This window comes from Talpa europaea (genome assembly GCF_964194135.1).
Source record: "Talpa europaea genome assembly, chromosome: 3".
In the NCBI taxonomy this organism is placed as follows: domain Eukaryota; kingdom Metazoa; phylum Chordata; class Mammalia; order Eulipotyphla; family Talpidae; genus Talpa; species Talpa europaea.
Window position 1 is genome coordinate 138,503,437 of NC_140069.1, and position 23,059 is coordinate 138,526,495.

The following is a 23,059-nucleotide window of genomic DNA, read 5'->3' on the forward strand; positions in this document are numbered from 1 at the left end:
CTGGTCTCTGAGACAATAGGCAGCCTGCAGGCCTATAGCACTTTCTCCTTTCTAATATCCTAGCAGTGTTCAGGGGTTCTTGGTACTTGATGTCCCAATAGCAATTGTTGCAGGTGTTTAATTAGAAAATAAAGTTATGAAGTTATCTTACAATGAACTCACTTATCATTTTACCCTAGTATTATCAGTGTCTGAAAGAGTTAGAAGAAATGGAAAAGCATATAAGCTTAGAAAAATCCCTTGATGACTCAGATGCTTCTCTGAAAGAAATTACACTGGATCTAGAGTCTAGGTAAGACAAGGGGCTAGAAGTAATGTAATTTGTTGTACTGTTTCACTGTACTCCTTATGTAATGCTAGGATATAACTACCAATCTCAACTGAAAATCCTGTCTGTAGGTAGAGAAATTTTCCCATGTACACTCTGGCCAAACCTTATCAAGACCTCATTTATTCAAGAGCTATTAATCAAGCAGCTAAGTGAATTCTATGTAAAAGACATGCTCAAATTGTTTCCAGTGCTGCCATTACCCACAAGAACTGACACATTATTTATAGAGATGCCACAATGATACTCTGAATGAACAATAAGCACAATTCAATGTTAAAGGAATGTTGTTGGGAAAAGGAAGCTACTAGTTTTAATACGCTCAGAAGAAAGGCCTAACAAATGTTTGGCTTTTCCCACTTTATAAAATTTCAGACTCCAAGTTAGTGCCCCTGCAGCCTCCAGTGGTGACTGATAAGCTGATTGCAAATGGAGAGTATCGCTTGGAATTCATGGATTTGTGTGTGTGTGTGTGTGTGTGTGTGTTTGTGCTTTGGTCAACTTCAGTTATTCTAATACTCTGAGATGCCTAGAACTGCCAGACATCTCCAGCACTTTTGTTAACATTCTTCTTCGAATTAGAACTGTTAATACAATTCCAATAAGATAGTAAAGTAATAGTTGAAACTTTCAAATGCCTCCAGTACATTGTGTGAACTATAATTTTGTCTTGTAGTAGTCGAGGCTCTGACAGTTCAGACTCCAACGATTCTCAGACTTACCTTCTCAAGTTCACTTCTCAGGTATGACTGAAAGTTTCTGCCTGTGTTGTAGATATGCTAAATAGAACCATGAGAGAGAATTGAATTTGAATTTCTGTTATTTATAAGCAATCCGGTGTGTGATATAGCCGTGTTGTAGCCAAGTGGACTAAGACATTCTACCTTTAGACCAGACAACAGTTTTCTATTGCTGGGTGACACATTTCCCCAAATCTTTACAGCTTAAAACAGTAAACATTATTATCACACAGTTTCTGTGACTCAGCTGTCTAGGAAGGGCTTAGCAGGGCACTTCTACCTAAGGTCAAGAGGCTGCAGTGAAGGCATTTCTCACTCTCTTGTGAAGGCTCACAGGGTTGATGACAAGATTCTGTCTCACTCACAGGATTAATGACAATATTCAGTTCCTCACGTTCCTTCATGGCTACCGGCTGAAGGTCTGCCTCAGTTCCTAGTCACATGGGTTTCTACAACATGCCCCTGGCTCCCATCAGCTGGCTCCCATCAGTGACCAAGCAAGACAACAAATGAGGACACACACTAGAGATGCTACAGACACATCCCATCCTAATCTCAGAGTCATTCCTTTGAGGTGAATCACTAGGTTGAGCCCACACTCAAGCAGAGAGGATTATACAAAGCCAATAATCGTCGCATAGTTTAGGTTTCCCTTAGGACATCCTACTTCTAGGTATCAATTTCTATATTACTCATGTTTTACTTCATTAAAACAAAATCCTAGACTCTCCAGTAGCAAATATCCATTTTCTTGTCCATGGATTGACAGATTAGCTGTGACTGTACTGGGCTAATTAATCAATGCTCAGTTGTACTTAGCTCCAGACTATGATTTGGATTCAGGTCAATTCCACACTCTTTTCTGGCCTCCAAAGTTTCATGAGAAATCTGCTAATCTTGTTGAGGGTTTCTTGCATGTAACAATTTGCTTCTGACTTGCTGCTCTCAAGATTCTCTCTTTGTCTTTGACTTAGAAAGTTTGATAATAATCTTGGTTTAGGTTTTGTGAACTCATCTTACTTGGAGTTCATTGAGCTTTTTGGATGTGTACATTGGTGTCTTTCATCAAATTTGAATTTTCAGCCATCATTTCTCATCTCCTTGGTATTTTTAGGTTTCTGGCTTCTCCAGCTTAAGGCGGCACTATAGGAGGCAAAAAGAAAACTACTCTGCCCTCCTGCTCCTGGGATCCCTCACCTGACTACCTTCTTTCATTTTAAAGCCTTTTATACTTATTCCTTATAAATGCCAAGGATTTTAGTGGGAGGGGTAGGAAAAGTACTTCTCCATATCCCTAGAAGTATATGTCTCAAGATAGTTGTATTGATTAACTATTGATTTTAAATATGATTCTTTTATCTAGATAAAGAAAAATAAAAAATATCTAAAAACAAAGAAGGAAAGAAATTCTGCCATAGCAAGTCATCGAAATGCCAGAAGAGAGCAAGAGGTAAATATTTATTGATCCAGTTAACAGTTTTGGAAATATGATAGCTAGATAATGACAAGTTTTTCCTTTTATATTCCTTATACCCAGCTCAGCTCCACACTTTACTGGGTGGGGCAGAGAACATGGAACCTCCTTTTTATGGAGATTACACCCTGTAACAGTAGTTAGTACTCTAAAGAAACCATCTCTTTGAGGGGTGAGTGAAGGAAGGTTTTATAGCGGGGGGCAAAATGTAAGGACCTGAGGGCCCTGGAGAGAGTTTCTCCATCCTCAGGTCAGGGAAGGCACTGGACACCTAGGGGCAGTTAGTCACAGGAGTATCCATGACCTTCCTGAAACAGTCGCTCTCTTCTGTGTTTGTCAGCCACTGATATTATCAGCATCCCCCGAGGGAACAGAAATATTTCCTTAAGCATGAAGCAACCCACTGCCATGTCCCTGAGGAATGTGGCAAAAGAGCTTCCAAGGCAGGGTGAGGTCTTCCTTCTTGGTTCAGTATTCTTCTCCGTCTAATCCTATGTTCCATTAGGTTTGCAATAAAGGAGAAACTGTGCAAAAAGAACAAAAATCGAATTCTGATGCGAAAGGTAATGTTCTGTTGCTATTCTTTCATAAACAACATATTTAATCAATAAGCACTTTTTTCATGCCACAACTTTGAGGCTGCCATTGCGCTCAGTGCTAGGAGTACTAGAAAGTTATACTACCCAACTTTCTTCCCTCTGGTGTTCATCTTTTAATGGGGGGAGAGGGGAATAAGTAAACAAGTGTAGTGTTGCAAGTGCAATGCCAGTAGTCTGGGCAGGTGCCCAGGGAGCCCAGAGAAAGGACTGGTCGGTTACTGCTGGCCTGGAATAAGCCAACCTCCAGAAATGCAGTAAGTGAAGGCTTGAAACCAGCGGTTCACGAACTTGAGGGTTAGCCCTGACTTGAAAGGTTTTTTCACCAAATGGAATATGTGGATTTCATGTTTTAAAAACCATCTCACCCTCTTATTTCATAACTCAATAGAAGATGCGCCCAGGTGAGAAATTAAATTACATTTGCCTCTCCTGGAATCTACTAAGTCTGACTCTAACTTTTCTGGTATTTAAAAAAAATTTCCTCTCTTTATGTAAAATTCTATTAAATATATTCATATAATTTAAGCAATATTTTAACTTTAAAATAATTCTTTAACTTTATGTGTATAGGTATTAACTTACTATATTTTTATTCCATATTTCTTTCCAAAAAAAAATTTTTAATTAGTTTATAACATAACAGACTAATTAAGTATACAGATGGAGATTTTTTAAAGACACCCCAAGGAAAAAAGAGAATTCTGTTATAATTAAGATGGTTCATTTGCTTGAACTTTTAAATATATTAACTTTTATTCAAAGATAATACAAGAAAGACATGTTTTGGTTATTTGTAAAGTGAGATTAATCAAAGATCTAAGAAAAGTTGTATCTGATTAACATAGTTGACTACTTAACAAAAAGTTCTGTCTTCTGTAAATAGTAACTAAATTTATACATAAAGGAAAAAATATCTTTAAAACCATTCAAATTCAGTTGAATCCCATACATCGGTATCGTCATCAAACCTTTAAAGTGTGTCCTTAAGAAATTAAAAATACACACCAAAACATGACCAACATTGAACAAGAGAAAATATAAATAAGGATAATTTATTTTATTTTAGAAGTTTGATATCATACATATTCATTTGAACTTTAATGTCAGTGTCACCAGACTTTTCTATTTTAATTGGATTTTCCGCCATTTGTTGTTCCAAACGTGGTAATTAATACAGTTGCAAAATAAATGTTCATTAACCTAAAAAAAGTAATGTCAAAAATTAGAAACAAAAACCACATTTTAGAATACTAATCCCTTTTCTATAGCTGTACACATACACTCCATGTTAATCACATAATTTTCATGTTTTGAACCCGCGTTATCATTTAAAGTTAGTTTATTGTAAACTTTTTTGCACGTTAATAAATGGTGCAAAGTATTCCATTATATTTACAAATCTTATTTATCCACCCCATTGTTAAACTTGTTTTGTTTACATTTTTTCTTTTTTAAACAACAATGAAGACCTTATAATTCCTGATTTGTATATACTCTTAATTAGTAACTTACTTCTGGAAAGAAATTACTGACCAAAGGGGTATGAACATTCTTTAGATTTTTGCTATAAATAGCAAAAATGCAACAAAAATTCACAGGACTGGAGGAACTGTTTGTATTAATTTCATTGACCTAAATTAACATTTATATATCACATAATATTTGTAATAGAATCAATGAATCATTTCATGCTGTTAATGATCTTTTACCATCTTTTCTAGATACAAGGCCAAATGACTCTGATGATTGTATATTTGATTTTTTCAGAACACAGTTCCCTACTCAAACTTTGAGTGAGTAAAACAGGAATAAGTGGTCATTATCATTTAGAGCAAAACCACTCTCCTGATTCATGAGTTGCATTTTACTGTAATAACCATTTATTCTCTTTTAATTTGAAATAATCTGTCTTTCTTGGTTATTCACAGCACTGGCATATTTGGAGATGATGGGCCAGTTGTTTTAGAGAATGTCTGCTTTAAAATTTTAGTGTACACAAGAGTTGTCTGGGAAACCTAAGAAAACTCCAGCTTCTGATTCTAAGTTGATCTTTGTTGTCAACCTCTGGCTTTTTATAAGATTTTTTTTAAGATTTATTTATTTATGCATACAAGAGCTGGGGTATAGGCCAGAGGTGTGGGGGCGTGAGAGGGTCCACCAGAGACAGAGTGGGGAACAGAACAGGCAGAATGGCCAAAATACACTGCTGAGGGGAGCAGCGGGTGTGACAGGAGAGGTCTGCTTTGCCAAGTGGGGCACTCCCTGGCAGGCCAGGGATCAAACTTGTGCTGCAGAGACTGCGAATTGCTCCATAGTGCAATGCTTAACCCCTGTGCCACCAGGGAGGCCCAAGATATTACTTTTTATAAGATAATTCTGATATTGGTGACCCACACACTACACTTTGGAAGTTATAGTGAGAGTTGATGGGCGGAGGCTAATCAGTTGGGACCTAGCCATCCAATTCTAATTCATCCTGAGTAGCTTTCTGGTACATTTTTTCTTTCAATAATGATCTGTTACTTTTTAAAACAATGTTGACAACCACTAGCTGCAGCCTAGAAACCAAGCTCTGAAACATGACATCCATGAACTCGCCCCTGACTATCCCTCCAATTTTACCTCCTGCCAGTCTCCCGTTTTTAAGTTGCACCTTTGCAAAGATGACCTACATGTAGCCTCAAAATATGCCGGTCTTCTCACCTCCTTATCTCTGTTCATGCGGTCTTCTATGCCTGAAACATACAACTGTCCCTTTCTTCAACTAGATTAGCTCTTTTTTAAGGTGTCAAGGTTTAATAAGACCCATATACCGTTCATTATAATAGAGTAAGATAAAGTGAGTGATAATGAGATATAGTTGATTGCTCAGAGAAGGGGTTGTCTAATCCAGTCTGGAAATCTCAGGGAATGTTTTCTTGGAAGAACTGATCCTTAAATTATAACAAGTTAGGCAATTTAGCACTTCCTTGAATTCTTAAAAGATCGTTGGCAATTGTTTTACAATCGTTTATGTAAATTATTTCTTTACTTGGGATGTAATATGCCTCGGACTATAGATAAATCATTTAGTCTTTTAACTTCTGTCATCTCTTACCAATATTTATTCTCTACTTCTGATCAGAAGAAAATTATTTGCTAGGAAAAAAAAAAAAAAACACTTTAAGAGCTGAGGGATTTTGCTCTTTGTCATCCATCAGTGTTTTAAAATAATCCAGTAGAACAAATATAACATTGTTCAATATATTTTCATCCTCAATATGACTAAGTAAAATTTACTACTTCTTGTTAGTATTTTTTCATATCTTGGTTCATTTGGTATTTTAACCTTCTTCCACTATTCTTCTATGTCACAGCCTTTCTCTTATAATCAATCTTTGTTATATAATCTCCTTTCACTTCTTTTTGTGTTTGTGTTTTTTTTTTTTTTTAATCTGATGTTTATCTGCTTCCAGAGCTCCAAGTTATACGAAGCAATGATTATGCTAGATACTGGGACACTATGGGAAATAGAATATAACCTCTTCTCAAGAAGCAGAGAGAATGTCAGACTAGAGTACAATATAATGGGATAAATGCTACTTACTCTTTTACAGGGTTACATAGCAGTTGTTTGAAGATATGGGAAGACCAGAGAAGTTTTCTCAAAAAAGGTAACTGTTAGGATTTCAGGGAACAAATAAATAGCATTTTTCTTTACCTAAAATTCTGAATCCCTTAAGAATTAAGACAAAATAAGACAGACAAAATACTAGCAAACTGAATCCAGCAACATTTAAAATGAATTTAATGAACAAGTAGGATTGTTCACAAATGCAAAGTTAACATGAAAATTAAACAGTATAATCACCATATTAATAGACTAAAGAATAAAGTGTTCTTCGTCATCTCAATAGATAAAGAAATAGTGTTTGGAAAAATGCAACATCTTTCATGATTTAAGAAAAAACACTTGACAGATCAGGAATGGATAATATCTTCCTCAACCATCTACAAAAACCCCAAAGCTGATATCATAGTTAATGGTATAAAACTGAATGCTTTCCCCCTAAGATTAGGACCAGTATAGGAATGTCTACTCCCATTATAAGGGAAGTTAAGGCAGGACAATTTGACAAAGAAGAATAAAAGACATCCAGGCTAGAAAGAAGTAAAACTATATTTGTTCAACATATATTTGTATATATAAAATCCTAAAGAATAAACACAATCACACAATCAGAGGTAACTGATGAATTCAGCAAAGTTATAGGGTAAAAGATCAGTATGCAAAAGTCAGTTGTAGGCATGTATTGTATGGTATGTGAATTAAATCTCAAAAATTTGTTCTAAAAATCAACTGTATGGGCCTCCCCGGTGGCGCAGCGGTTGAGCGCTGGGTTGCGAAGCTGCCCACAGCCTCTGCAGCGCCAGTTCGATCCCAGCTGCTCCCCGGCCACGGCCACCAGAGGAGGGTCCCACATGGCGCGCAGACCCCTCCTGCCGCCCGCTGCTCCCCTCAGCAGTGTACTTCGGTCCTTCTGCCTGCTCTGCTCCCCACTCTGGGCCTGGTGAATTCTCTCACCCTCCCGCGCTTCTGACTGTACCCAGTGCATGTATGTGCAAATAAATAAATAAATCTTTAAAAAAAAAAAAATCAACTCTATGTATATATATTGTGAATACTCTGAAAATGAAATTAAGAAAATTCTATTCACAATAGCATCAAAATTAATGAAACCCTTAGGAATTAATTTGCAAGACTTATACACTAAAAACTATAAAACGCTGTTGAAATATATTTTAAATGATTAAAAAAAATGGAAAGATACCCCCATGTTCATGAATCACAAGATTTAATGTTAAAATAGCAGTGCTCCACAAATTGACACATAGACACTATGCAATCTTTATCAAAATTTCAGCTGCCTTTTGTACAGACACTAGTTGAACTTAAATTCGTATGGAAATATAAAGGACCCAGAATAACCAAGACTATTTGAATAACCAAAGAAGAACAAAGTTCAAGGACTCTCCCTTTCTGATTTCCTAGCGTCCTACCAAGTCATAGCACTGATGGTAGTGTTTTAAGAATAGATGTGGAGAAAGTGAAATAGAATGCAGAATACAAAATAAATCCTTACATTTATTGTCAAATGATTGTCAACAAAATTGCCAAGACAATGAAGAAAAAAAGTCTTTTTCAACAAATGTTACCGGAACAACTATATCCACATGCACTAGAATGAAACTGGACACATTTTTACACCCTACACAAAAAATAATTCCCAATGGGTGATGGACTTTAATAGCTAAAACTACTCTTATAAGAAAACATAGATATGCTATGTAAAAACACAGTAAAAAGACTTCTAGTTTTAGCTCTGATGAGTGAAGGGCTGTAGTTAGAGGGTAGGCCTTTGTCATGGAGAATGCTGTGGGTGTAGCCCACAAAATGACTCCTCCATACCCTGCCAGAATCAGCCCCCTCTAGCCCTCGTGTCTCGCTGAGTGTGGAAGAAAGGAAAGCTATGAAATGCTTGTTAGGATCACAGCCCAGAAACACAAATTCAGTAAAAGACTGAAATTTAGTAGTAAGATTATAGATTGCGTCCTTTCTCCCATACCTTACCACCACGCCAATGTGACGCCAGTATAACAACAGTGGTTTATGCCCAAAATCTGTAAATGCTGATAAGTAGTTCTTAAGGAATACCAAAAACAACTGTAGAGAAAAAAAATAAAGATCTTACAGAAAATCCAAGCCTCTGGCACTGCAACGACAGCAAACATGAAGCACAGGCCAACTCCTTGTCAGAATAACACAGAGCCTCACAGCAGAGGCTGACAATCTCAGGTGCTGTTACCCACGATCCGGTTTCCGAGAAGAAAAAGTACAAGACTTTCTAAAAGGCAAGAAAAATACCTCTGTAAAGATAAAGCAAGAATCAGAACCAGATTCCAGTACAACACGAGTTTTCTAATTATCAGACATAAGATTCAAAATAGCTTTGATTAATAGCTTAAGGGGTCTAAAAGAAGCATAACAACATGTAAGAACAGATAGGTAACCAAAGCAGAGATATGGAAAGATCTAAGAAAGACTCAAAGAGAAAGATGAATTGGATTTCAACAAAATTAAAAACAGTTGCTCCACAATCAATCACTTCAAGATAGTGAAAAATGTCCACAGACTGGGATAAACTTTCTGAACCATGAATCCATTAAGTGACTTGTATCTCAAATATATGAAGGACCCTTAAAACTCAATGACAAAGGGGCCTCCCCAGTGGCGCAGCGGTTGAGTGCTGGGTTGCGAAGCTGCCCGCAGCCTCTGCGGCACCGGTTCGATCCCTGGCTGCTCCCCAGCCACCACCGAAAGAGGGTCCCACATGGCGCGCAGACCTCTCCTGCTGCCCGCTGCTCCCCTCAGCAGTGTACTTCGGTCCTTCTGCCTGCTCTGCTCCCCACTCTGGTGAATTCTCTCACCCTCCCGCGCTTCTGACTGTACCCAGTACATGTATAAAACAAACAAACAAACAAATGGGGCCTCCCCGGTGGCGCAGCGGTTGAGCGCTGGGTTGCGAAGCTGCCTGCGACCTCTGCGGCGCCGGTTCGATCCCTGGCTGTTCCCCGGCCACCGGAGGAGGGTCCCACATGGCGCGCAGACCTCTCCTGCCGCCCGCTGCTCCCCTCAGCAGTGTCCTTCGGTCCTTCTGCCTGCTCTGCTCCCCGCTCTGGCTCTGGTGAATTCTCTCACCCTCCCGCGCTTCTCACTGTACCCAGTGCTTGTATAAACAAAACAAACAAACAAATAAATAAATAAATACATGCCTCTTAAAAAAAATAAATAAATAAATAAATAAATAAAACATGCCTCTATTAAAAAAAAAAAAAAGACAAAAAAGAACCAGTTTTTTTAAATGAACAAGCGATCTAATAAACATCTCCAAAGAAGATATAAGAATGGCCAATCAGCACATGAAGATATTCAACCTCTTAGTCATTAGGGAAATGCAAATCAAAACCACAGTGATGCCATTTCATCCACTAGGAGCTTTAAACAAAAAGACAACACACACACACACACACACACACACACAAAGACAAAACTTGCAGGCAAAGGATAGATCTGGGATGTACGGGGAGGGGGGAGAGAGGAGTGGGGGTGGGGAAAGGGGTAAAAACAGGGGAGGGAAAAAGAGCACAAGGGACTGTGGTGACAGTTCGAGGATGATGTGATGATGGGAGATTTATGGGGACTACATCTGAGGGGAGAAATCAAATATTGTACAAAAATGAACAGCAATGTAAGGAAATTAAAAATTATAATCAGTTAAGCAAAAAAGATACACTAAGTCTTGGCAAGCATCTGAAGAAGGAAAACCCTCATGTATTTGTTGATAGGAATGTAAAATAGTATAGCCACCTGAAAAGCATATAAATACATTGTTATTATTCTCACCCATAATAATGTGTTCTATTAATTAACACTAATTGCCACTGTTAATTAGTCCTTTTGTTGTTTTTCTTAATAGCCTTTACATAACAGAAAAGCAATTAACAGAATAATTTCAAATAAATGCCTATTTTCTATTTATGTTAAAATAATCACACAGGTACATATGTATTTATTGAGTAATATACTTTTCTTTTTTATCTGGCAAGGCCATGCTCTGACTCCTCAGTGGACATGTAGATGTCCCTCATAGAGTCTCACACACATGTATTCAGTTCTGAATGGTTGGACAGTTGCTGGATAGGCATTTCTCCTGTTTGCTATTCTCTTGAAACAGTGTAATTAAAAGACTTCCAGGGGAAATATGTAATAATATATTTCATATGCCTGGCTGAGACAATGGCAATTAATTGATAACTCATTTAAGCAAGCCATTAAGCCATTAAATTAAGCAAGCCATATAACTGCAATAATTGTCAAAAACTAAGCTTTGTTCCTCTAAAATCTAGTTCAGAAATGTTATGACATATTCTTTTTTTTTTTCTTTCTTTTTTTTTTTTTTTAGTGAAAATGCCTAGACAGACTCCTTCTTGGCTTTTGAAAAGATATTTGAGGTAAGAAAACTACACTTGATTTGTTCTACCTAACTACCTTGCTCCTTTTCCTGTGTCTTATAAGATCTGAATTTTGAATTATAGCAACTTTTTTTTAATAACAAATGCTATTCTGATGTCTCCTATTCTACAGTGTCTGAGACTATTTCAGTTTTGACCATAGATAGGCTCATGTGATGCATGTTGAAGGATTCTGACATCCTTCAAACTATCCCTTAAAATCTGTAGTGAAACATTTACTTCTGTGCATCGGTCATTACTTTCGCACTTTAAAATTAGTGACTATCAGATGTTTTACGACCTGTAGTAGCAGTTGGAGCACTAGTAGTATAGGGATAAAAACTGAAGAGGAATAAAAAAAGAAGTCAGGGATAACATAGATGAACTCGCAGTTTTGTCTAAACCACTAATTTTTATATCGTTCACCCCCTTAACAAATTTCCCCCGTCCTTAGGAATAATGTTGTGGACAACTGTCTGAACAGTGGAGTAGGCAAGTATTTGAGAGTAGCCTGGATTTGTACACCAGAAAAACATGGTCTCCTTTCTTCCTTCCTTGGGTGCTCTTCGAAGAACTTGGTTTCTGCTCAATAAAAGGAGCAGTATCTGTTGGAATACATAGACTCTCCTGCCCCCAAAAATCTAGAAAATTAGGTTAAGAAACCGTCTTGGGCATATCTGTACTTGGGTCTAGAATTGATTGATTTAAACTAAGATTTAATTTTTTTAAATGTCTTTTATCACATCTGTGGAAAGAAAGCAAATGATATCTCAAGATAAGATAATCAAGAGAGTTCTGGAGTTAGAAGACGTGAACTCGAGCAAATACTTAACCTCCCAGACTCCCTAACATCCTCTTTGCATTTCCCCTCTGATGAAAGATGGGGGAACATTGGCCATCCTGTCTCTGTCACAGGACTGGTGAGAGTCCCAAGTAGGAATACCGTACATGCAGTGAGGTATAATACACAAACATAACTGGCATTACATTACTTTGATTAGATAGTTGACTTTGACACTGAAATCAGAGTATCCAATTTTTTTCAGCTCCCACTGTGCGAATCAGAGGCTTAACAAAGACCATCAAAGACAATTAGCAGGAACCAGTGAGAAGCCAAGCCAGGAAATAAATCAGCCCAAGAGCAGTGATTTGTATGGAAACTGTTTCAAAGTGACAGCCTTAAAGTGCCCTGTGCGCAAACAAAATCCCAGTTGGAATGAGAAGAAAAAGATACCAACAGAAGGTTGTTTTTTGTTTGTTTAGGATTTTAATAAATACAATACTTGCTTTCAGTCTATCCTTATTAACAAATCCTATGAAATCTGGATTATGGGAGCTGCTTTTGTAAAGAGAGAGGGCTGATGGAATCAGATATTTGTCAGATAAGTGTAACCTTTGTCTTTTTTGGTACTGGCATATTTCACTTGCATAATGTTCTCAAACTTCATCTATGTTGTAGCAGGTATCAATTTCCTTTTTAGGGCTGAATGATATTCCACTGTATGGATATACCACATTGTGCTTATCCACTCATCCTTTAATGGACACTCGGCAATAGTGAATAATGCTGCTCTAAACATGGATATACACATTCTCTTCAAGACTGTGCTTCAGTTCTGTCAGGCATACACCCGAAGTGGAATTGCTAGATCTTATGATAATTCTGTTTTCAGTTTTTTGAGGAGCCACCATACTATTTCCCATAGCTGGCTGCACCACTTAACATTCCCACCAAAAGTGTACAAAGATTCTAACCTCTCCACATCCTCACCCATACTTGTTATTTTCCACTTTATTGATAGATGTCATTCTAAGGGGTGAAATAAACACTTTTTAATAGGCTTTATTTTGTAGAGCAGAGTTTGATGAGCACTTTTTAAAAAATTTTATTATACTCATGATAATTAACCAAATAAAACAATAATTCTTAGCATCTAATAAAAAAGGAATGTCTAAGATGTTCTTCCCATAGCTCCCCTCATATCTCCATCCTTCTGTTTCCTCGGGTCAGAGGCTTTGGAGCTACCACTGGTTCCTCTTTTCTTCTCTAACCCGCACATCTCACTCATTAGAAATATATCCAGTATTCACACACACACACACACACACACACACACACACCCCTTTCTCGCACTTCATGTCACTACCACCACTTCTAAGCAGTCTCCCTGCTTGTCCTCTCTGCCCCTGTTCAGGCCGTTCTCAGTGCAGCATCCAGCATGATGCTGGTAAAACAGGTATCAGCACATGATATTTCTCTGCTCAAAGTCTTCCTGCGGCTCCCCATTTCATCCTCAATGAAAATCAAAGTCCTGGGCATCCCCTGGTGGCGCAGCTGTTGAGCACTGGGTTGCGAGGCTGCCTGTAGCCTCTCCAGTGCCAGTTCGATCCCCAGCAACCTGCGAGGGTCCCACAAAAAAAAAAAAAAAAATCAAAGTCCTCACAACTTCATATGAGGCCTTATATAAACAGAGTCTAAGTTACTCAACTGAGCTCATATCTTCTATCATTCCACTTAGTTCATTCTGTTTTAGCCACTAATATCACCTGGGTGTTCCTTTTTAATAAAACAGAAATCAGCCCCTCCCCCATGATCTCACTATCCCCCTCCACAGGTTTATTTTAGCCCATAAATGTTACCTTTATCTGATACATATTTGTTTACTTATTTTCTGGCCCTGTAATGAAAGCATAAGCTACAGAGAGGTAAGAATTTTTAGATAGAATTCTTGATGCATAAGTCTCGCTAAATAGCTATTGAATCAGTTCAGTTCATTTATCTATACATATTTTTGTGCTTGTTCCCCAGATTCACATCAGGACTTGAAAAGCAAAATGAAAGAATGTGCATCTTTCCAAAGTAAGAAGACTGATGTAAATTGGACAGATGATGAAAAAAGAATCTACAGGGATACAAAAATAGCTCAAACGCAAGAAATATTGCAGTATTTGTTCCCTATCATGGAAAGTACTAAAAAAGCACAAACGACTCAGAAAAAACAGAAACTGAATCCAAAAATCAGCTTCCAAAACAAGTATCGGTAAGTCAATACATTTTATTTTCATTCTTAGCTATTTAATACATTTGTTTATAAGGAAACAAGGTTTTATTAATTCACTATCCTAAGAAATAAACATAGGCTCTTTAAAATGGTGGCAGCTGTATGACATTTGGCAAAGGGGCAAAGGCCCACATCCATAAGAAAATGTTAGTTAGGAGAGGGTTCAGTCCTTATTCATTCACTTATTTGGATCTATCAAGGGAGTATGCACTAAGAAAGTATAACCATAGCCAGGCTTAAAATTTTTTTTAAAGATTTATTTATTCATACATACAAGAACCGGGGTACAGGCCAAATGTGCGGGAGGGTGAAAGGATTCACCAGAGACAGAGTGGGGAGCCCAACAGCGGATTCTACTGAAATACACTGCTGAGGGGAGCAGCGGGCAAGACAGGAGAGGTCTGCCGCGCCATGTGGGTATCTCCCCGGCCGGCCCGGATGGAACCAGCGCTGCAGAGGCTGCAGACAAATTCACAGCACTGCACTCAACCACTTGTGCCTCCAGGGAGGCCACAGACTTAAATTTTGTTGAGTGTTTTTAAACCTTATAATCCTAAGGAGCAACCAGAATTAGAAATAACTAACCTGAATTACTTAGACTTATTGATAGTGAGAGGAAAGAAGAAAGGATAGACCAGATTTCATTTATAGATATAAAAATAAAGCCATTACTAAATAAGAACTGAGACCCAGAGTGGCAACCTTAAATCAAGGAGGTTAAGATCAAAGCAAAGTATTCAAATAAACATATCTTCTGAGTGATCAGAAATACAGGATGGAGTAATGCTGAAAAATTATAACAACATGAAGATTTAGATCATTCTCATAGAAATAATGGCAAAACTCTTGAGAATGAGCTCACCAACAGAAAAACATAATTTATGAGAAATACGCAATTGTTTATACAATGACCACAAATATCTAGAGTACATATTGGACATAAACTGACATATTTCATTTCTTTCCTAGACAAAAGTCAGCTACTAATACAAATACAAAGAAATACTGCACATCTTGGACAATGCCCAGAAATCCCCCTTTTATAGACCAAGGGAATCTTATAGTAAGTTCTACAGAATGGCTCAAGTCTGAGTCCCAGAGGTCATTTGAAAGTCTGGCACCTTTCAAAGAGCACAAGAAAAGGAAAACACACCCTCAAATCAAGTCCAGAAAGACTAAGTGTATGCAACCTTTTATCAGCAAATGGAAGGCTGAGCCTGTGGATATTGTCAAAGGCAAGAGTCTGCAAACCGAAGAATCCAGGCAACAAAGCTCTCTGCATATATCCCCCATCTAACTACAAGTAAGGATGGTAGACAACCCACTTTCCATTTAAAGTTCCCAAAGGACAAATAATCTGGCTTTATGCTGTTTTGAAAACTGTGAATGAAAGATAACATATGCTTATGTAGTAAAAAGAACAAGAAAAGCACTTCCTGCCCCTCGGTCCCCATCCCACATACACGTATGCATATGCTAAGCTGTAAACCCTAGAGACCCCATCCTTAGTGGGGCCATGTTTCACAGATTTCAAAAGAAATCCAGAGAAAATTTAAAAACATGTCGGTATCAATATTTCATTTTTGTCAGGATAAGAAAAAAATCTATGCACTTTTTATTGCTTCCAAAATGATGGATGTATGCAGCGTATACACACAAAACATCCTATGAACTCGAGGAAAGAGTGACATGTACTGTCTCTTGAGTTTTACCTTTCTTCCTACTAAACACTTGAATAATGAATCATTCAGCAAATATCATTTCCTGAATTTCTGTTACATCTTTGGTGTGCTAGAAACCGTTGGTAATATAAAAGCTATTTCTTCACTCGAGATTGCTGTATAATTACACCTATAAAAATACCGTGACTAACATAGCTACAGAGTACGAGTGCATAGTAAATGGCTAAGTTGTAGACCTCCCACCATTAGAGAAAATGCTATGTCTTAAAAGATCCTAATTGTACAGAGCAAAGGTGTGGCACAAAATAGCAGTAAAATGCAAAGGCATAGATCATAGTTTCAAATTGTCATTTTACTTATCAAAATTTAGCAAAAATATAAGAAATGCGCAGTTTCCTTTAGAGCCGATGGGTGTACAGCTCCAGGCATTTATCCTGTGGAAGGAAGTAGAGCATCTCACAGTCAGCCATTCGTAGACCGAGCACTGGCGACATGCCCCGTGGAGGGTGCGGAGTCCCAAGGATGTCAGGGAAATAAGCAAAGATGGATGTGAAAAAAGCAGTCAAGCAGCCTAGACCACAGGGCAATCGTGGCATCCTCTGCAGGATGAGGCCAAGCAGAATCCCGGTGAGGGAGCTGGGCTACCTTAAAGTGACAGGCACAAGCATAATTAGGTCCTGGTAGCAAGACAAAGTAGGATGATCTGAGGCTAAATAGCTTTTTCAACAATATTTGCAGTAGCCAAAAGGGCTACGGAGAGTTCGTTGGGATATTAAAGCTAACATATAACTATGATGTTTTGGTTTTGGTTTTTGTAGACTATTTGGTTAGTTCACAGCACTATTGAGCAGAAGGGACAGAGAGATTTCCTATATACCCTTCGGGCCCCACAGCCATGGTCTCCCCATTATTATCATTGCCAAACATTTGCATTGATATATTGTTATAATCCCAAATCCATGGTTTACATTGGTGCTTACCCTTGGCGTTTTTAGTCTATGGATCTAGATAAATGTGTAAGGACATAGGTCCATCATTATAGATCATACGGAGTAGCTTCACTGTTCTAAAAAGCTCTGCCTTTGCAGCCCTCTTTTCTCCTTAACCATTGGCAACCACTGATCTTTTTACTAATTCCATAGCTGTGGTTTTCCAGAATATCACACGGTGGGAATCATAGAGTAGATCGTCTTTTCAGATTGGCTTGTTTCACTTAGCAATAGGCATATAAGTTCTATCCTGCTTTTCAGAGCTTGATAGCTCACTTCTTTTTAGTACTGAATAATATTCCACTGTCAATAAAATTGATGAACTTTTAGCAATGTTAACTAAGAAAGGAAGACACAAATTACTAATATCTGAAATGAGAGACCAGAAATACTGATCCCATAGACATTAAAAGGATAAATGGGAGGGCCTCCCCGATGGTGCAGCGGTTGGGCGCTGGGCTGCAGGGCTGCCCACAGCCTCTGCAGCGCTGGTTCGATCCCCGGCCACCAGCGAGGGTCCCACAAGGCGCACAGACCTCTCCTGCCACCCTCTGCTCCCCTCAGCAGTGTACTTCATCAGTCTGCCTGTTCTGTTCCCCGCTCTGGCTCTGGTGGGTTCTCTTGCCCTCCCGCCCTTCTGGCTGTGCCCAGTGCTTGTATAAATGGATGGATGGATCTTTAAAGAAAAAAAAAAGGATAAAGCGGAATATTATGAATAATAACTCTGGTTGGTTGAATCCACACATGTGGACCCAGCAGAGAGGAAGGTCCACCTGTTTCCTTTTGACCCCAGAAGTGTCTGCGCCCTTTCTGCACACTAGAGGTTTGCTCGTCACCTGGTTGTCAGTATCCTGTGGACCACGAAGATCCTCTATAACATGACTGAGTTCTTTGCTTTCGGAAATACACTATAAAATCATCGTTGGTGATTTCTCTTTCAGATAAATAAGTTATAAACAATTATCAATTCATCAGGCATTTGGCCATTTTCTCACCTCACTCCCAAAGCCCGCTAAGGCCTCTACTCTCCCTGCTCACAGCGGACCAGGGACCCAAATCCTGACACCCTCCAGGGTTCCCTGGCCACCCTCTGCTGGCTGTTTTCTTTTTCTCCTATGGGCAAAGGCTGTGTGGAAAGAATTGCTATGGCAAAGTCATGGGCGATGGACAGAGGGGATTCAGGACCTGAGTCTGCTAGAGATTTTGTTTAAAGAAACAACAGATGGCGCAGCCAGCTGAGAGCCTGGTGCACTCCCTCCACGAAGATGGTTGTGCGCCAGCGGTGGCTCGGCTGGAAGGAGGGCAGCCTGGGTGCGTGAGTCACTGGGAACACTGGGATTACACGCAAATTCCAAGGCTATACCAAAGATATTTGAACTATGTGACACTCATAGCTCCTCTGGACGTCCCCTGGGTGCCTGTCATCAAAATCCAGGTCAGCGGGACTCTGCATTCCTCTGACGCAGCGTGTCTGCCCTGACCAAACCCAGGCTCAGGGGCCCTACCAGAAGGGAGGCCCCTGTAATCTTTGTGGACAGGAGCAGACTTCAAGGCTAGAGAAGGAGTCTTGAAATTGGAAGATGCCTCACCTTGGCACCTGGGCTGTGAGTCATCCACGCAGGTCTCATTGGGCTGCCCCAGCACACCCGCGTGCAGGGGTGGGCGATGGCCCGGGGTGCTCCAATCTGTAGTTTGTGTAGTGTCAGGTGGACAGTGGTCAGCGCTCACAGGCAGGTCTCCTCTGGCTGCGGTCAGCCTTGTGTATCTCCCCCCATGGACAGCTCAGTGATGACGCCTCCTCTGTTCATGGCAGTGAACAGAGAGAAGTTACCTTCTCTTCAGCCAGGCCTCACCGCCCTGCCCCGCTGGCTGGCACTCTGGCCTGGTTCGTAGGGACTTGCTTTAGAAGTGGGCCAGCGCGCTGGGCTGGGAGCAGGCAGCTGTGGTCCACGGACACTGACAGCCAGAGGCCAACCTTCAGGACTCTGCCGCCCTGGGGGGCCTTTGTGCTGCCACAGAAATCCCTGTTCAGCTGGCACCAGAGCCTCACTCTAGGGCGATCTGACCGCGTGCAACAAAATCCTTTTCCTGTCCCTTCAGTAAGTGCTGCAGAGCTGTGTGTGTGTGAGTCGGAGTCACTCCACTTTAAGGGAGAATAAAGAGCTAGTCAGATGGTTTTTTTGGTTAGAAAGTATTATATCCGTGAAAAGAATAGAGTTTCCACAAGTTCATGAAGCTTTTGGGTGACTTTTCTTGGCGGTCAGTCCCATGAAGGCACACCGTTCAGTGGCACTTAATAGAAATGTGAACAGGTCACCCCTTCACTTTTAACCCCAAATAACTGCTAAAGAAAAATGGAGACATCGCAGGAAGAATGTCGAACAACTTCAGAGGGAAATAATGGGTGATCTGGATGATCGCTTTAAGATCACACAGCAGGGCCTCCCCTGGTGGCGCAGCGGTTGAGTGCTGGGCTGCGAGGCTGCTCGCAGCCTCTGCAGTGCCGGTTCGATCCCTGCCTGCGAGGGTCCCACATGGCACGCAGACCTCTCCTGCCGTTCCTGCTGCTCCCCTTAGCAGTGTATTTCGTCAGCCTGTCTGTTCTGTTCCCCGCTCTGGCTCTGGTGAATTCTCTCACCCTCCCGTGCTTCTGACTGTACCCAGTGCTTGTATAAATAAATAAATCTTTAAAATATATATATATATCACACAGCAGAGGCAACATGTGGAGGAAGAGGGCAGAGGGGCATGTGGAGGAAGCGTGGACCTCCCTGCAGGAAGGTGCCATAGACAGGGAGCTGGGGGAGCGTGACCCTGCATTCATAGCTCCGGCAACCAGGTGGGGTAATCCTGAGGCTGACCAGGGGCTCCCCAAGGAAGGAGAGTTCTGCATAGGTCACAGATCAGAGCAACCTCAGGTTCAATTCAGATTTCTAAGCATGCCCGCACTCACTGCAGCACACCTGGTTTTTCCTGTCCAGAGTGATTTAGATTTACCCCAGCTGCTGCCACTTAATTGATTTGGTTGTTGTTTTTTCCCCCTCTGTTTGCTATAATTACAATTTCTGGGTGTTTTTACCTACAGATGGTTTTAATGTAATTATGCTACATTATTTTCCATTTCATTGGGCCCCCTACAATTAGATTATATAGTTGTGATATATTTATCAAATTAATCACATATTTAAACCATCATTAAAGATTTACAAAACCAAATGGAGCCATTTGAAGACGATTTCATTGTTTTTTATTAGACATCTGTAAAAGTAGCTTAATATTTACTGTCATAAACTTTTATTCATTTTCTATAGCTTTAATAAAACTAAAAACCTAAATACCAGTAGATATCCTTTGTTACACCTATCAGTATTTTTCTAAGTTCTAAATTCATAGATTAAATCAGGGACTTGACATTTTACAACCATTTGTTTATTGTTTTATAATTTTCTGAAATCTGTCACTTTGCCCTTGACGGTCTTTGTGATTTAAATGTCTTCAGGTTTTACTCAGTTAAAACCTTTCCTTTTAAAAACAATAGGGGCAGAGATCCGGTTCCAGAACAGCAGCCTGCAAAGCACCTCCACCCACTCCCCAGTGAAAATGCCATAAAGTCTCCGGAAATTGTCCTAAGGACATGCAATAAAGGAGCAAGCAAGAAAAGCTAGTAAATCTCAGAAGAGTAAGAGTCCATGACACCTCAGCCATGACTCATGTCTCTCTTTGCCCCAGGTCAGCCTCAGGGTTACCCCACTGGTTGCCGGGGCTATGAATGCAGGGTCACGCACCCCAGCTCCCTGTCTATGGCACCTCCCTGCAGGGAGGTCCACGCTTCCTCCACATGCCCCTGTCTCTGTGTCACAGGCGCTGAGTTCCAAGAAAGCCCAGCTGAGCGGTCAGGGCCTCCCTCCACCCAACCAGAGGGCAAAGACTCTTGCTCATCAGATTCAGAAAATCAGCCTGTCACCTTTGCCCGAGCTTGTGCACAGGGTGGAGGTCCTATGAGAGGAGAGGCAAGCTGAAGAGACCAGAGTCTACCTCCCGCCCAGCACCAGGCTCTCAGGCACCAGCTCCGGAAGTGACCACGGTGTCTGCCCTCAGCGCCTCTGCAGCGGCTTAGACGCGTTGCCCCGGGAGACAGAGCTCTGAAGTTCTCCCCAAGTAAGCTGATTTGTTCAGAACTAAGGGTGTGGACGTCATGCGGAGGGTGCTGTCAAAAACACTGGGGATGTAGGTGTGAGCAATGAAGTGGAGACACGAGTAGCCTTATAAGAGCAACAAGCTCTACACAGCTCCACTGTGTCACCAGAGGGACCCAGGGGAACAGAGGCTCGAAAGAGCCTCCGAAGGTGAGAAAGAAAGTGAAAAAGAAGAGAGGACATGGCAGGGGAAAGATAGATTACAGGGATGGATAGATAGATAGGCTGGAACAAGGCTCTCAACATTATCAAAGAAAATTATTTTTAATCTCAAATTCTATACTTGGTCTGACTCTGATAAAATTTAAGAGAAGAATAAAGAATCAGGAAAGATGAAAGCTTCTGAGGCAGGAGATAGGAGCTCCAGTGGAGGGTGGAGATGGAGGGGACCCCTGGGTGGTGACAGTGAACGCGGTCCAGGAGGACAGCTGTGTATCGGGATGTGGCCTGGGCGGTCCTGGGGAATTCTTTCTCAGGAAGAGATTAAGTACCAGCTTACAAATTACATGAGGAAAAAAAAATCAGGAAGATTTAAAGGCTGGATTAGTGCTAAGTACACAGAAAACCAAGCAAACAAATTAAGGCAACTAATCTCCAGGAAATACAAAAAGGTATGCAGGAAGGGAAAAGATAAAATTTCCTAATGGCTCAGCTGCTCTGTATGGTATTTACGTAGCTGCAATATCATGAACACTGAATAGCGATGTAAACAAAACTACAGCCAATATGGAAGGCATGACGGAGGGAGGAGACACACTAGTGGAAAATGAAATGGGGGGACTTCATCATCATCTTCTATGGTCAAGAGCCAATAAATTATGCTGAAATGAAAATCAAGAAGTACCAATAGAATCATATTATTCAGAGAACCAAGCCAAATACCTGCAGAATCAGCTGAAACAGGTGGAAGAGCTTGCCTGAGAAGGGAGATGGTGGGACTGATTGTTTTTCATAATGAACTTTTGAAAATTTGACTCTTTGGAACTACATGCATTATAACTTCAAATAAAAGTTTTAGCTCTATTTCTGTCTCCGCTGCATTTGCCATTTCACTCACTAGTGAGCTGTTTTCAGAGTAACGAATTTCCATTGAGTACCAAAAAGTTAATTTTGCCTTTACCTTAGAGGAATTATTATGCCTTAAAGGAAGGCTAAACTAGATATATAAAAATTCAGGATTTGCTGAGAACTTCCATTGCTAGGTGCCCAGGGCTAGGTTAAGCACACCCATCCATTCTCTCCGATTCCAACCACAGCCGTGAAGTAGGAATTGTTTCCATTTTACAGATGAGAAACTGAGGCTCATCTCAGTCAAAGATGCTCGCCTGCCACAGTCTGCTAGCCTGTGGCAGAGCTCCCAGGTCCCAGAACTTCTGTTTTTCCTTTTAGATCCCACCAGCTCTTAAGATTGGACTTTAAAAGAACTACAAAAGGGGAAACAATTAACAGTTCTCCTTTGGGGAGAGAGGAGGGACTCTCTAATCCCCCTTGAGGATTCAGCAATCCTTCTAGGTTGCTAGCTACAGAATGACTCAAGTTGCACCCTGCTGGAAATTCCAGCCTGTGCTCACATGAGCAAAGGAAGCAATTTTACCACTCAGGCTAGGAGCCCCAAGATTGCAAAAATAAAAGCTGCCTTCTGCTCTTATTTTGAAATAAAGGGGATGTTGCCACCGCTTCTGCTTGGGCCTTAACACCCGATAAGAATGCCAGGCTGGGCTCTGTGTCCAGAAAAGCCCAGTCACACACACAGCGGATTTCCATAAAGGGGGGCACAGATGGCCGCACCAGGGGTAAACTGGGTCTGGGCTCTTGGACCCGATGATCTTGAAAGGTCCCTCCCAAAGGAGATTTTCAGTCGTGTTTATCTTGGGTGCAGTCACTCTGAGGCACTTTGAGGGTGTCCTGGCCTGCTTTCTCTCGGGGCTGGTTTGTGA

The 23,059-nt window shown here is 40.5% G+C and overlaps 1 protein-coding gene across 1 annotated transcript in view; it reads left to right on the forward strand.

Moving 5' to 3' along the window:
• The window catches only part of AGBL3 (AGBL carboxypeptidase 3), a gene marked incomplete at both ends in the record, with an annotated part of 33,903 nt that extends 12,975 nt beyond the window's left edge, over positions 1 to 20,928 (forward strand). Inside the window, 4 exons of the mRNA XM_084230651.1 lie at positions 180 to 292; positions 1,005 to 1,071; positions 2,444 to 2,518; positions 20,788 to 20,928. Of these exons, the coding sequence (XP_084086777.1) occupies positions 180 to 292; positions 1,005 to 1,071; positions 2,444 to 2,518; positions 20,788 to 20,928 (396 nt within the window). The remainder of the gene's footprint in view (positions 1 to 179; positions 293 to 1,004; positions 1,072 to 2,443; positions 2,519 to 20,787) is intronic.
• Positions 20,929 to 23,059: the final 2,131 nt, after the last annotated feature.